Genomic DNA, 13,678 nt, shown 5'->3' on the forward strand with positions numbered 1-13,678 from the left:
TCTGCCCCAGCACCCTACAAACCCCACACCCCAACCTCGCGCTCCTCACCATCCGAAAAACATCCTCATGCCACATAAAAACCTTGAAACCCCTCTTTCCTTCCTCATCCTCCAAAATGCTCCTACAAAGCCTACAAACCCCGGTTTTAATCCCTGTCCCTTTTTCGAATTCAGAGCTTTCTGCGTAAGCGAGATATTTTTGGGCATACGAATCGCTGTAGAATTTCGAGGAGCCGGAACGGATGGTGGGGTATGAGAGATCGGGTTGGATGGGGATGCTGTAGTCTTGACTGGCTTTTCCGATGCCGTAGCCGGTGTAGTGTTGACGGCCCGGACGCCAGGATATGTTTCTCTCGTGGACACCGCCGCTGAAGACATTGACGCCTACGGGGCCTAGGTCCGGGAATTTGGACGGAGTGGGGACGGCTGGAGGAGAGGGGGAAGCCATAGTGACAGGATAGGACGTTAGTGGGATAGGAAGGTGGAAAGAAGAAAGGATTTATATGAAAGTGCAGGATTGTGTCATGAGAAAAATTAACAAGCGTTTGTGGGGGCGAAGAATATAATCACGTGTGAGGTCGTTGTTTCATGGAGGAAGCCTGCTAGAAGCTTGGAATACTACTCCAAGATTGCTAGCAAATATTATGCTGGAAGAAAGACCAATTTAATTGAGAGCCATTTGCCCTCTATTTCCATTCCATGGGCCGAAGGTCCATCCCCTGACGTTCATGGTAAATGAGAGCTCAATTTACAATCGAAAGCATCTATGGCATGCTAAGCATTCTATCACCTGCTCAGAGATTCACGCGCTCTCCCACACCTTCCCCCAGAAACCTTAAACACAACCCATCAAACTTCTCATGATCCTCCCAATAACACCAATGCCCACCCCACTCCACCACCTCTCCCCTCGCAAATCCCTCCTTTTCCACCCCTCCATTGACGAATTCAACAACTTTCATCGGACCCTCAGCTGGAAAACATCCACTCCTGCTACTTGCCACAACTAGTACTTTCGTCTCACTGCCGCTTTCAGGACCGAAAGTAGCTTTGATGGATTCTCGCCAGTCGAGAGAAGTATGATCCGCCATTAAACGGCCGTAGAATTCAGGGTTGCCTTTCATGGCTTCGGTCAAGAAGAAGGCTTCGTCTTCCGAGGATTTTTGGGAGGCGACTGGGTTCATCGTTAGTTGCCAGTCTGAAAAAGTAGTAGGGGATACGGTACCATTATCAGTAGGCAAGGGATGACTTCGATACGAAAGACATGCAGCAATTGTCCCTTTATGAGCAGTCTCCGGTGATGTTGCCAATGTCTCCTGTAATCCAGCGAGAGCAGCAGGGTTATTCATCCCTCGATTACCGAATCGTTCATCCCAATCGTCGTACCGGGAGTAATCCTGAAGGGGTGATTGATCAACGAAAATCATGTGCGAGAATGGAGAAGTGGTGAACAGTGAAGCATAGCACCTGTTTCATCAATCAGCACCCTGAAATTGGAGCTTGAGCAGGCAATTACCATAATATCGAACACCCCAAACTCCCACCAATAGCCTTCCAAGCTCGGTTTGAACTTGCTGAGCCTTCTAGATGTGAAATCATCTCCTTTAAATCCATAGCCAGTCTACAGACGTGGAATCCGTGTCGTAGCTTATCGCTATCTCCATGACCTCTCAGATCTGGGACAATAACCCTGTACTCTTTCGAAAAAGCAGGAACATTCCGCTGCCAGACTGTGCCTGAGCCCGTAAAGCCGTGGATCTGTAAATTATCAGAATGCTGTCAAGCCGTGAAACTAAAGTAAGAAAAGTGATCATCCTCATGAATGAAACTTTTCGCCACGGATGATTCCCAACAGCGCAAATTTTCAATCGCAAGTCTTCGCTGGAGAACTTCCTGAGTATAAAGACCCGAGATCGAATGGTAGACAAACATATATAACAAAATCTCAAACCAAGCAAAGAAGACGCACGAAATCAAAATCCAGCTTACCAAAACCAACCAGTCTCTCCCCTCATCCTCCACCTCACTCCCAGCACCTGTATCCACATACCTCAACGTAACGCCATCATTTGTCTTAAAGCTTTGCAACATCTCTTTCTTTAGATAGTGATGTATGTTTCCTCACTCAAATGCTGCTTTGTGGTGGAGGTTGGAAGAAAATTGTAGTGGGGTAGAGTTTCACGATGGCTGAACTTCGGGAGAGGGAATTGCCCCTCCATGGCTGGAGAACCACGATCAAGCATCTGGATGTGAAAATTTAAGGAGAGGAATGGGGAATGTTATGATGGCAAAGTTAGATGGTCCTCTCGAGGAACAAACATAATTTGGAGAGCAATTGATGAGACTTCTAGGATTGCTGGTGATAGGTCGGCTCAATGATCGAGAGGCATGGAAGAGTCGCGCTGAATGCGCTGAAGGCTGTGAAACATCTGAAAAAAAGTGCGACGTGCAACAAAGAGTTGTTTCAAGATCTGATTGGTCGGAAATCAGGAGTCCAAATTTGGACGAAGAAGACATGAATTGTATTTCAGACATATCATACATGCTACAATGGAACGAAGTTCGAGTGCACGGTATTCAGAGACAGTTCCGGTGCAGAGTATTCATTGTCCCAACCTCTATAAGCGCCACGCTATGGTATCTATCTATAACCATACCCATAACCACGCCAGATCAGTGCAAGTAATCATACAATACTGTACATCCAAAGCGTCTTTCCATGGATCCAAGTCTAAAACCCAGCATTTCCACCTCCTCTTCCACCACCTGCAGCACCACCACGTCTTCCCTTCCCTCCAGAATCAACCGATCGACCCTCACCGCCACCACCAGCTCTCCCAACTCTTGGCATATCAGGAATAACGGTCAGACCCTTAACACCCTTCAACCCCATCTTCCCAACAGTTGTCTTTCTAATTCCTGGAGGTTCAGGAGCACCCATACCATTCAACGCAAAAGCATTCCCCTCCCTAACCAATCTTTCATTATCCCACTTCATGCCCTTTGTGTGATTCTTATAATACCCCAACCAAGCCTGAAAGACCTTCGCATGTTGTTCCGGCTCCATCTTCTCCGCAATCTTCAGCACCTCATCTGTGGCCCTCAAATCAGGCTGGGCCTTCTCGAAAGTGATTTCCTTCAATGTCCATTGGGAAAAGAAGGTCTCGTCTTGAGAAATGATGAAGGTTCCTCTTCCTTCAGCACCAGCTCGAGCTGTTCGTCCTAGTCGATGGATGTAGGATTCCTTGTCCGACGGGATACCGACCTGGAAGACGTTTGTGACGCCTGGGAAATCCATGCCTCTTGCAACGACATCAGTGGCGACCAGAATACCCTTTGTTGCCTCTCGAAACGCGTTCGTGGCTGCTGTTCTCTTGCCTTGACTAACTCTGCTATGAAGCACCGAAACGTTGGGCATATCTCGCATCTTAGACAAGATGTCGCCGTAGAAATCAACCAAAGCGGCTGTGGGTGCGAAGACAATAGCCTTGAATGTACTCTCCCCGTTGAGCTTGATCTCTGCTCGCAGACTGCCAACCATTGCTGCCGCAACATCCGAGAAAGTGGGTACAACGATGAGATGTTGAGGAACACGTTCGTGGGTACCTAATTCGCCTTCTTGGATTGTGGATATGAACTTATAATTCTTGTTGAGAATCAAATGTGCCACTTCCTTGACGTGAGGTGCGATCGTAGCGGAGAAGAGCATTCCCTGTCTATTCGTCTTTGCTTTGTCAGGGAGGCATTGGACGATCTTCTTGAGTTGTGGCATGAATCCCATGTCGAGGAGACGATCTGCTTCATCGAGCACGAGTGTATCGAGACTGCGGAAAGCCCAAAGAATTCTCTCGTCGCTGAGATGGTCGTGGAGACGTCCTGGAGTTGCGATCAATATGTCGCATCCTGCAAGGATCTTCTTCTCTTCGGTATCTTTGTTTGTTCCTCCAATTGCGATGCAGACCTTGTATTGCGGTAATCTTTGCAGAATCTTCGTAGCCTCTTTTTGAATCTGCAGGGCAAGTTCGCGGGTTGGTGAGAGGACGAGGAGAGAGATGGAAGAGCCGGCTGTTTTCTTGTTGAGTAGAGTCTGAATGGCAGGTAGGAGAAAGGCGACAGTCTTTCCAGTTCCTGTCTTGGCTTGTGCTAAGCAATCAATGCGATCCTTGAGCAAATCGTGAAGAGTGGCAGCTTGTACAGGCATCATATGGTCAAACTTGAGATCCTGGGTCATGGTCTGAATGAGAACGGGAGAAAGGATACCCTCAAGCTCTGCGAATCGAGGTGTATCGGCAGGAACATCTTCAGTAAGAGGAGGAGTGGCTACTCTTGAAGGTGGAGTAGATTCGAGGGTTGGAGGAGAAAATGTAGTCGGAGGATTTCTTGGAGTGGCATTTGTCGTCATGGACTTCTTACCTCTACCTCTGGAGGGATAAGGATGCCTTCTGGCGGGAGATTTATTGGAGTCTTTCATTGCGACTGTTATGATGTTGCGCAAAAGTGTGTTGCGTTTGAGGGGAGAAAGGGAGAACATTGATGGAATGCTCTTTTTGTACAACACGCCGCGGTTCCTGCAGAAACTTTTCGTGTCTAGCGCGCATATTGACCGTTTGGTGACGATAAGAGATAGATAGGAGATGGCACTAACCCTGACCTGGAAGAAGATTGATATATATTTTGCTGTTCATCTTTTGTTCCTTTCTTTCTCTGCTCTCCTCCTTATAAAGAACAATCAGTATATCAACATAATCTACAAATGGCCTGTTCATGGATCCGATTGTGTTTGTCTAGCCTCTGTCGGGAGGCTGCATCGTCAAATTGAAAGTTGAGCGGCACCTTGCAGCACCGGAAAACACTCCACAAGAAACTCTGCCAATGTATATTCCTTGAGCAAGATCAGATAAAAAATGCACCACAAAACTGCTAAACCATTTTCGGAGCTATCTCCTTGAGCTGAAAACCAATCTGGGCTTTTTGACAATGGTGTTGATTCTTGAATTCGCGTCTTGGCCATCATCGCCAAGTGATCGGATCCATTATATTCGACTCTGGACCTGGAAGAGCCCTGTGCCAAGACAGCGAAAGACTATTGGAACTCGAAACTCCCTTCGAAGAGCATCGGATCGTGAGGGTATCGGTATCTGAGTCTTTTAGCAGAGTTCGGCCTGCTCCGAATTCTGGTCGCCATCAGCCACATTGAGATGAGGCTTCGTGGCGCTGAAATCGCCGGCTTCAGCATTGATCATCCACTACCTCACCTAATAGCGGTACAGTATCGCAATGATATGCATCACACCCGTTGAGGACGTCATAGTTACGGGACTGTCTAAGACATTGCGGGACGTTTCTTACTTTTCTTCTGACGACAATCTCTCCAGACTCAGTTTTCTCAGAACATCATGTTTTCAACTACATGTCCTAGATTGTTGCAGTTCTCAATTTTGTCCTTGTCAAGCGTTTCCCAGCAAAGACTTTGTTAGCCGTACTAAGTGAGGGAATTTCTGACCACAGGACATGCTAGAGAGTAGGTTTGAGGCGAATGTTATGCACTGTTCCAAAATAGAACAAAATACACGTCCTCGGATTAGGGAATCTCGCCAAGCGGCTGAGGGATACGAGAAACGTTCAGGTAAGCTTAATTCCTTGGCGTAAGGCTACTTCTAAAGCTCCTGGACAGATCTTTCATCGCATTTTCGAGGAAGCGGACAAGCATCAACAACACAAGCAGAAGGATGATCAGGGTATTTGAATGGATTTCCGTTATCATACGCTGATACCAAGACGAAGTGGGATGTTACAAGACAGCATGCTCAGTGCGTGATTTGGGCAAATCTCCTTCAGGCCTCCTGCGTGGGTCGTTCCCGTCGGCTCCATGGCTCGAGCGAGTCTGGTACCTGGATCCAGGCCAGGGATAGCGAGGTGTTGGCTCTTGGCGGGGAAAACAGTCTGAACCCAGCGGTGCATCCTTCTTCACGGGCACCCTACAGGTCCAACGGGCGCCATGCCAAGTCGGTCCACGGCCCTAGAAATGACCAGACGGGTAAGCCCGCCAAGTCTCGATAGATTGCGATGAAAGAAATCCATGTTGGATGTATCTTGGCAGCATTCCCCTTACCATTCTGAGTGATGGATTGACACTTGCTAACATGTGCATTGCTCCCATCACCTTGGAAATTCTTCTATGCGTGCTTGTGCTGTGGATATGGACTTTGTTCTAGCATCAGACGGCGTCGCTCATGCACAGCTCTAGAGAAAAGTTATTGGAAAGTTTTTCGACACATAAGATGGAAGGAGTCTTACGAGCAGATTTCTCGAGTTGATCCATATTCTTTGTTTCATTCTTTCCACGGAAGTTGCTACGTCTGAGGACGAATTGCATCAATTATGTCTGGCATCATGTCGACCACTTTCGTTATTTTCTTTCTCTCACTATTCTTTGATCATGTCTACTCCTTGGGTGCTACCGACACAATTACCTGGGGTGGTGACAATTCCAGGACTGGATATCAAACGTGAGTGGCAATCCTTCTTGTGGTCCGAATCTAACAATTCTTCAGTAATCATAATATGGACCCTGCCATCGTCGGAAGTTCCCAATTCGGACAATTGTTTAAGACAGCCCTTCCTGGGAAATACGGTGGTGCTGCCGAGCAGGTCTTTTCTCAGCCTCTCGTTTACACAACGCCATCCGACGGCATTCAATATGTTTACCTCGCTACTACACAGAATAATTTGTACAAAATTAATGCTAAAACCGGAGCTATTGTCCTGTCTAGAAATCTAGCTATTCCATTCTTGACTTCAGATCTGAATGGGTGTGTTGATATCAATCCTCATGTTGGTGTTACGGCTACTGGAGTCATCGATCCTGACACGGATACTCTCTACCTCACCTCGAAAACGTACTCTGATCAGAGGCAGATCAACGTCGCCCAAGGCAAACCAAGTGGAAGATACTTTCTTCATGCCATCAATGTCAACGATCTTAGCGAACGTCCGAACTTTCCTGTCAATCTCGAAGGTGTCGTTGCCAGAAACAACCCAATTCGAAGCTTCAATGGCGGTATTCATCACCAGCGTCCAGCTCTCTTGCATACAGGTCGATACATCTATGCTGGTTTCGCTTCTCACTGCGTTCAATACAATTTCACCGGATGGATAATGGGTTGGGACAAGACCACTGGCGCTCAAGTAGAGCGATGGGCCACCGAAGGAGGTGGTGTTCCGAATACGACTCCTGGAGCAGGTGTGTGGATGAGCGGAGGAGGTCTTGCTTCTGATGATGCTGGATCGTTGTTCTTTGCTTCAGGAAATGGATATGCGTCTCAACTGAGTACCATTCCAGTCAACGGTCGCAATCCTCCAACCTCACTTGAAGAAGCTGCTGTTCACATGACGATCAACGACGATGGTAGTCTCACGATAGTCGACTTCTTCATGCCTTGGGAAAAGACACAACTGGACGGTGCTGATCGTGATCTTGGTACCAGTCCTTTGGAATTGCTTCCTAAAGAATTCTCTTGTGGAGATATTCAGAGAATCGGTGTAGTCACTGGCAAAAGTGGGAAAACTTACTGGTTGAACCTTGATGATTTGGGAGGATACCAGAATGGACCCAACAAGCTGGACGATATCATCCAAGTCTATCAAAACGAGAACTCGGTGTACGCTGGAGCTGGAGTGTATCCTCTCGAGGGCGGGTACATCTATATCAACGTTATTCAATACCCTACCCACGTTTTCAAGTTCTCTTGCACCAACGGAGTTCCTTCTTTCACCAAAGTTGCCGACTCCCCGACCAAGAATGCCTACGTTCTCGGCGTAGGACATGGGACGACCACTTCTCTCAATGGTCAGCCCGGGACTGGACTGGTGTGGACTAGCGATGTCGATGGTCAGAACCTTCGAGTGTACAATGCTGTTCCTGTCAACGGTCTTATGGTCCAGATCGCTGGATTCAACATTCCTGGTACCACAAAGTTCACTCGGCCAGTCTTTGGCGATGGTCGTGTGTACATGGGCACTACTCAAGGATATTTCTATGGGTTCGGCTCTCCAGTTAACCTCCCACTCAACTGCACATCGCCAGTCGACTTCGGTACTTCCAACCTCAATGCGGCAACTACACTGAAGACAATCACATGTAAAGCAAATATTGGCGTCACTGTCACCAACTTTAACCTTACTGGAAATGCTAATTTCAATATCACGAACGTGCCCACAACCCCTCTTAATGTTGCAGCCGGTGGCACATTTAGCTTCCAAGCTTACTTCAACCCCGGCACCGTTGGACCACTTTCATCCGATATCGTTCTCACAACGACAAACAACGTGGCTGGCTATAGCACGAGTATTCCAATCACTCTTCGTGGCACTGGACAAAGTGTCAGTGCTTTGCTTCAAGTCAGCCCTGTCACCTTAGCTTTCCAGGGCGTCATCACTGGTGCTCAAGTCGGTGGTGTTAATCAGTCCGTGCTTTTCAACAACCTGGGCAATGCGCCATTAACGATCTCGGACATCAAATATTCGGTCGTCAGTGAGACAGGCCCATTCGTGACAGCGAACATGACTGCTGCGGGACCAAAAGCTGGCGCGTTCACATTCATTGGATTGCCTACTACAATTCCTGGGAATACTGGCGTCACTGTCAGGGTCAACTTTGATACATCAACCAGTGGCAATTTTGGAACATATCTCAATGTTGTTTCGAATGGCGGGACTAAAGTGTTTGATGTTGTGGGTACTTCGGGGTCCGCTCCTAGCGCTTTACTTGAATTCCAGACTCCAGATGGAACGGGATGGGTTCAATACAAGCCTGGGCAAAATTTCACATTCGGCAATGTGACCGAGAATACTACCCGCTCTCTGAAAATGCGCTTGACGAACAATGCCACCTCGGACAGTGCCAGACTCTCTTTGACTGTCTCCAAGCCTCCATTCGGTGTTTCCGGAATCATCGGAGCGAATAACCAAGTCGATCTCGCAGAAGGAACAACTCTTGCTCCCGGGGAGAACGCAACAGCAACCCTTTACTGCTCGGTCCCCAAAACACAATGGAACACTCAACCATATTCCGGAACAGCTCAATGGACCATGAATGTCGACGATCCAAACTTCGGCAAGCAGTTTATTCAATTCTCCTGCAATGCTGTTGCAGAGCAAGCCGCTCCTCTTCTGACGAATGGTCTTGGAAAATATCAATACACTGGTTGCTTTAAGGAGAATAATCCAGGCCGTCAACTCAAGACTCAGATCTATGGAGATGCCGCGAACACCATTGCGAAATGTATCGCTGCTTGTGCTGCTGGAAACTACGATTTCTGTGGCACGCAATACAACAGAGAATGCTGGGGAGGTCCAACGATTCCTGTTCAACAAGTTTCGGAGCTCGATTGCAACTACCCATGTTCTGGGGACATCAACCAAATCTGTGGTGGCAATGGTGTGGGGTCTGATGCTGTTGGATCATACATTTCTCTGTTCGCTGATTCAACTCGCTTTAGTGGCAACGTTACGAGCACGACACCCAGCGGACCATTCGTCAATCCAGGCGTAGATGGTTACACCAGTATGGGATGCTACAAAGAAGCCACAACAGGTAGAGCACTGACCCAGGAGTTCGATCTTGCTACTCCGACTGTGAAGAACTGTGTCGATACATGTTCAGGCAAAGGGTTTACCTACGCCGGTCTTGAATATGGTGGAGAGTGCTGGTGTGGAAACACCTTGGCAGCTTCTTCTGTTTCTGCTGCTGCATCGTCTTGCAGTATGCCATGCAATGGAAATGGAACAGAATACTGTGGTGCAGGTGGTTATCTTAATTTATATATGAAGGGAGCTGGAAGCACCTCCAGCTCTTCGAGTATTTTGAGTTCCTCTTCACAGACGTCGACAGGGACAACGAGCCTCACATCAAGCCTCCCATCAAGCCTCACACCAAGCCTGACATTAACCGGGACGAGCTCAAGCGGAACAGTCACTGGGACGTCATCATCAAGCACACCGACAGCAACAGGTCCAGCAATCAAGCAAAATGTTGGAAGCTACGCCTACAAAGGTTGTTGGACCGAAGCGACGACCGGACGTGCATTAGGAAGTTTAACCTACGCGAACGACGCCATGACTCTCGAATCATGCGCAGCGTTCTGCTCAAAATATACAATGTTCGGGGTCGAATATGGTCGAGAATGCTACTGTGGCAATACCCTTGCAGCAGGAAGTGTTGCAGCAACGAATCAAGCTGATTGTAGCTTCAAATGCCCAGGCGATGCAACCGAGTATTGTGGAGCTGGAAACAGACTTCAACTCTATACTCTAGCCTCGCCATTGTCGTCATCGTCTTTTACCAGCATTTCGAGTATTTCGAGCGTCTCCTCGAGTCTCAGTTCTTCACAATCGACGTCCCCACAACTAATCTCGTCTCTGAGCAGCTCAGTTCCTAGCAGCTCGATCTCTAGTAGCTCAGTCTCCAGCTCCGTCGTCATTAGCTCCCTTTCCAGCTCAGTGAGCAGCACGTCTTCCTCATCGTCAGCAGGTCCCACCCAGACTCTCGCCCTAAAGCCGACAGTTGGAGCATATACTCGCATGGGCTGTTACACAGAAGGAACCAATGCTCGAGCCTTAACCGGTGCCGCAATCTATGATTACAAGGGGATGACGCTCGAATCTTGCGCGGGTAACTGCACAGCGTTCCAATACTGGGGCGTTGAGTACGGTGGCGAATGTAAGTCCCCCAACTTTTGTTTCTCTTGTGACTAGGACTAATTGACCATAGGCTACTGTGGTAACTCTCTCGGCACGGGATCGGTCCTTGCTACCAAGCAGACCGATTGCTCGTTTACTTGTCCTGGAAATAAGTTCGAGTACTGTGGTGCGGGTAATAGATTGGAGATGTACAAACTTACTGCTGCTCAGTCCAGTATTAGCTCTGTTATCTCCAGCACATCTTCAGTCTTATCGTCTCAGAGTTCCAGTCAAAGCCAGACTTCAAGCCAAACTCAGACTTCCAGCGGAAGCATAACGGCACAATCCAGCGTTACCAGCACACCCTTGTCGTCCCAGCAAAGCAGCAGCAGCTCAAGCGTCCCACCAACGACATCCTCGTCACAATCATCCACACAAAGCACCTCCTCAAGCACCCTCACACTCTCCTCATCCTCATCCGCATCATCACAACCCGCAACCTACACCGGCCCACCCGTCACCTCCAACGGAAACACCAACTTCACCTACTACTCCTGCGTCTCGGAGCCCTCCTCCGGCCGTCTCTTGTCCTCCCAAGACGAAAACAACGGCACCTCAATGACGATCTCCAAATGTCTGTCCGACTGCTCCCAATACAAATACGCGGGCGTGGAATACGGCCGCGAATGTTGGTGTGGCAACACGCTGGATTTTGCGGGTAATAGTGGGGCGACCCCGGGGAAGAATGTTACGGATAAGGAGTGTAATTATGTTTGTCCGGGCAATTCGTCGGAGTTTTGTGGCGCAGCGAGTAAGTTGAGTTTGTTTTATTTTGATTTTAGGAAGGTAGCGAGGGATGGGGGAGTGTAAGGGGTAGGACTGTGGATAGATTTGAGCGAACTGTAATGGTCAACTATGTAAATAGGGGTTTCTGTGTAACCCTATGTATTGTGTATGAGGGTCTTGTTTGAATATAGCACATGCACAGTGCAGTTGAAGAAAAAACCGAGAAGCTACAGTGGGACTCAACCAAATGGTCAGCCAGAATGAGGTAGAAGTGAGACTGTTGATCAGAGAAAAAAGTTAGGATTCCAGGAATAGATAACGCTATCTGCAGACATATCAAGTTCACATCGTTTCGCATGCTCTCTTCCGGGCCAAACCGAAGGTCGAGCTTGAAGCGTTGAATGAACTTAACAGTGTGTCCCCATTATCAGGTTGAGCAGAAGCTGTAAGATCAGTCTCTTCGTTCTTCTTAACCTCCTGACTTTGGTCCTGGTCCTTGGGTTTGTCAAAGCCAACTCTCTGCACTCTTTCGATTCTTTCACGACCTGGGTTTATCGGATGCGCTTTCCCATCTTCATTTGTTTCGTAATCATCAGAATAACTGTCTGCACGCGAAGTCCTATCTCGATCTCTATCTCGTCTCCGTCTGCGTCTTCGGCGTCTGTTCGAGGCGTCTTCTTGGAGACTTTCGGTTGTCGGACTCCTAGTAAATGACGGTCTCCTAGGTCGACCTTCATCTGTTTCGTAATCATCAGAATAACGATAACTGTCTGCAGGCGAGCCCTTACTTCGATATCCCTCTCGTTTGCGTCTACGGCGTCTGTCCGAGCCTTCTTCTTGGGGACTTTCGGTTCTCGAACTCCTAGTAAATGACGGTCTCCTGACGCGACCTTCACCTTCGTCCTCCCCTTGCGAGTTCCATGACCTAAAAGATGGAGATGGCGTCGAGATATACATATGTTTAGGCCCTTCGTTCTCGTATTCCGGCCTAAGATCCTTTTGAATTTGGATCCTCAAACGCATATCGTCGGAGATAGCCAGAGTTCCATTCAGCATCTTTGAATCCTTATTGGCCCCGCGTTCTATCAACATGCTAATAGCTTCATTGCATTCATTCTCCGATGCCACATGCAACGGAGTCGCCCCTTGTAAAGTTCGTGCTTCGATGTTCGCTCCACTATCCAGCAATGCTACTATAGACTCAATTTGGTTCTGAGAAGCTGCCTCGTGTAGAGCTGTTGATCCCAAGTTATCGGCAGCGTTGATATCAGCGCCATTATCAACTAAAAGCTGTACGGCTTCGGGCTTTCCGGCTGAAGCAGCTTCGTGCAATGGAGTCCAACCAGAATGATCAGCAACATGAACATTGGCTCCACGCTTGAGTAAGAAGGCTACAATTTCGGGTTCTCCTATTGAAGCCGCCTTATGCAGCGGTGTGCGTCCTGCACTGCTCACGGTGTGAACACTTGCGCCGTGCTCGAGCAAGGCTGCCATAGCTTCAAGTGCCTCCAAGCCTGTTTCCGCTGCTATATGCAACGGAGGCTTTCCGACATTGTCGAGAGTGTGAATGTTTGCTCCATTCTTGATTAGAAGCGATATAGTGTTTGTTCTCCCATGTATACTTGCCATATGTAATGGCGTTTCTCCTGAGGTACCGACTGAATGGACATTCGCTCCCTTGGCTAGCAAAAGTCTCAGAACTGAAGTGCTTTCCTGGGTTGCTGCATAATGTAACGCCGTTCGACCGAGCGAGTCTGGTGCTTCAATAGCTGCTCCGTGCATGACTAGAATCCGGGGGACTTCGTATTGAGGTGTGGCCATGGCGGCGAGTAGCGGCGTATTGTTTGCATAATCTCTTGCCTCAATATTGGCGCCATATTCTAGAAGTGGTCGTATAACAGTGCTTTGAGCTGCCGATGCAGCTATATGGACTACAGTGTTGTTTTCATCATCAACACAGTTAATTAGTGCTCCATTGGCTAAAAGAAAGAGAACCATGGCAACATTTCCATTTCGCACAGCATAGAACAACGGTGGCTGGCCACGGGAATCTCGCGCATTCACACCGAGTCCTATCTCGATAAGTTGCCGGACAGCTACTAAGTGTCCGCCGTGAACGGCACGATGCATTGCAGTTTGGCCACTTCCATCTTTAATGTTCACTCGAGCTCCTTTCGATACCAATAGGTCTATTAGCTTCTCGTATCCATAA

General features: G+C 48.3%; 4 protein-coding genes across 4 annotated transcripts; 1 reads left to right on the forward strand and 3 right to left on the reverse strand.

Moving 5' to 3' along the window:
• Positions 1-660: 660 nt before the first annotated feature.
• Positions 661-2,352, reverse strand: LY89DRAFT_683296 (alpha/beta-hydrolase). The gene is made up of 4 exons (XM_018214677.1): positions 1,990-2,352; positions 1,517-1,758; positions 1,226-1,467; positions 661-1,174 (listed from the first exon to the last, which is right to left on the reverse strand). Exons 1-4 carry the CDS (start codon positions 2,089-2,091, stop codon positions 795-797), a joined length of 966 nt encoding a protein of 321 aa, XP_018073816.1. The 5' UTR covers positions 2,092-2,352; the 3' UTR covers positions 661-794.
• Positions 2,353-2,731: 379 nt separating this feature from the next.
• LY89DRAFT_581069 (DEAD/DEAH box helicase) lies at positions 2,732-4,402 on the reverse strand (the record flags this gene model as incomplete). The annotated part of the gene is made up of 1 exon (XM_018209090.1): positions 2,732-4,402. The coding sequence occupies one exon, from the start codon at positions 4,400-4,402 to the stop codon at positions 2,732-2,734; it is 1,671 nt and encodes a 556-aa protein (XP_018073817.1).
• A 1,715-nt stretch (positions 4,403-6,117) lies between these two features.
• On the forward strand, positions 6,118-12,048 carry LY89DRAFT_780406 (WSC-domain-containing protein). Its single transcript, XM_018222376.1, has 3 exons — positions 6,118-6,509; positions 6,555-10,720; positions 10,772-12,048. The coding sequence occupies exons 1-3, from the start codon at positions 6,382-6,384 to the stop codon at positions 11,548-11,550; spliced, it is 5,073 nt and encodes a 1,690-aa protein (XP_018073818.1). The 5' UTR covers positions 6,118-6,381; the 3' UTR covers positions 11,551-12,048.
• A 747-nt stretch (positions 12,049-12,795) lies between these two features.
• LY89DRAFT_560316 (ankyrin) lies at positions 12,796-13,176 on the reverse strand (the record flags this gene model as incomplete). Its single annotated transcript, XM_018208448.1, has 1 exon — positions 12,796-13,176. A coding segment is annotated over one exon (381 nt), but the record flags the coding sequence as incomplete, so codon positions are not given.
• Between the last annotated feature and the right edge of the window lie 502 nt (positions 13,177-13,678).

This window comes from Mollisia scopiformis (genome assembly GCF_001500285.1).
Source record: "Mollisia scopiformis unplaced genomic scaffold LY89scaffold_8, whole genome shotgun sequence".
NCBI classification, from domain to species: Eukaryota; Fungi; Ascomycota; class Leotiomycetes; order Helotiales; family Mollisiaceae; genus Mollisia; species Mollisia scopiformis.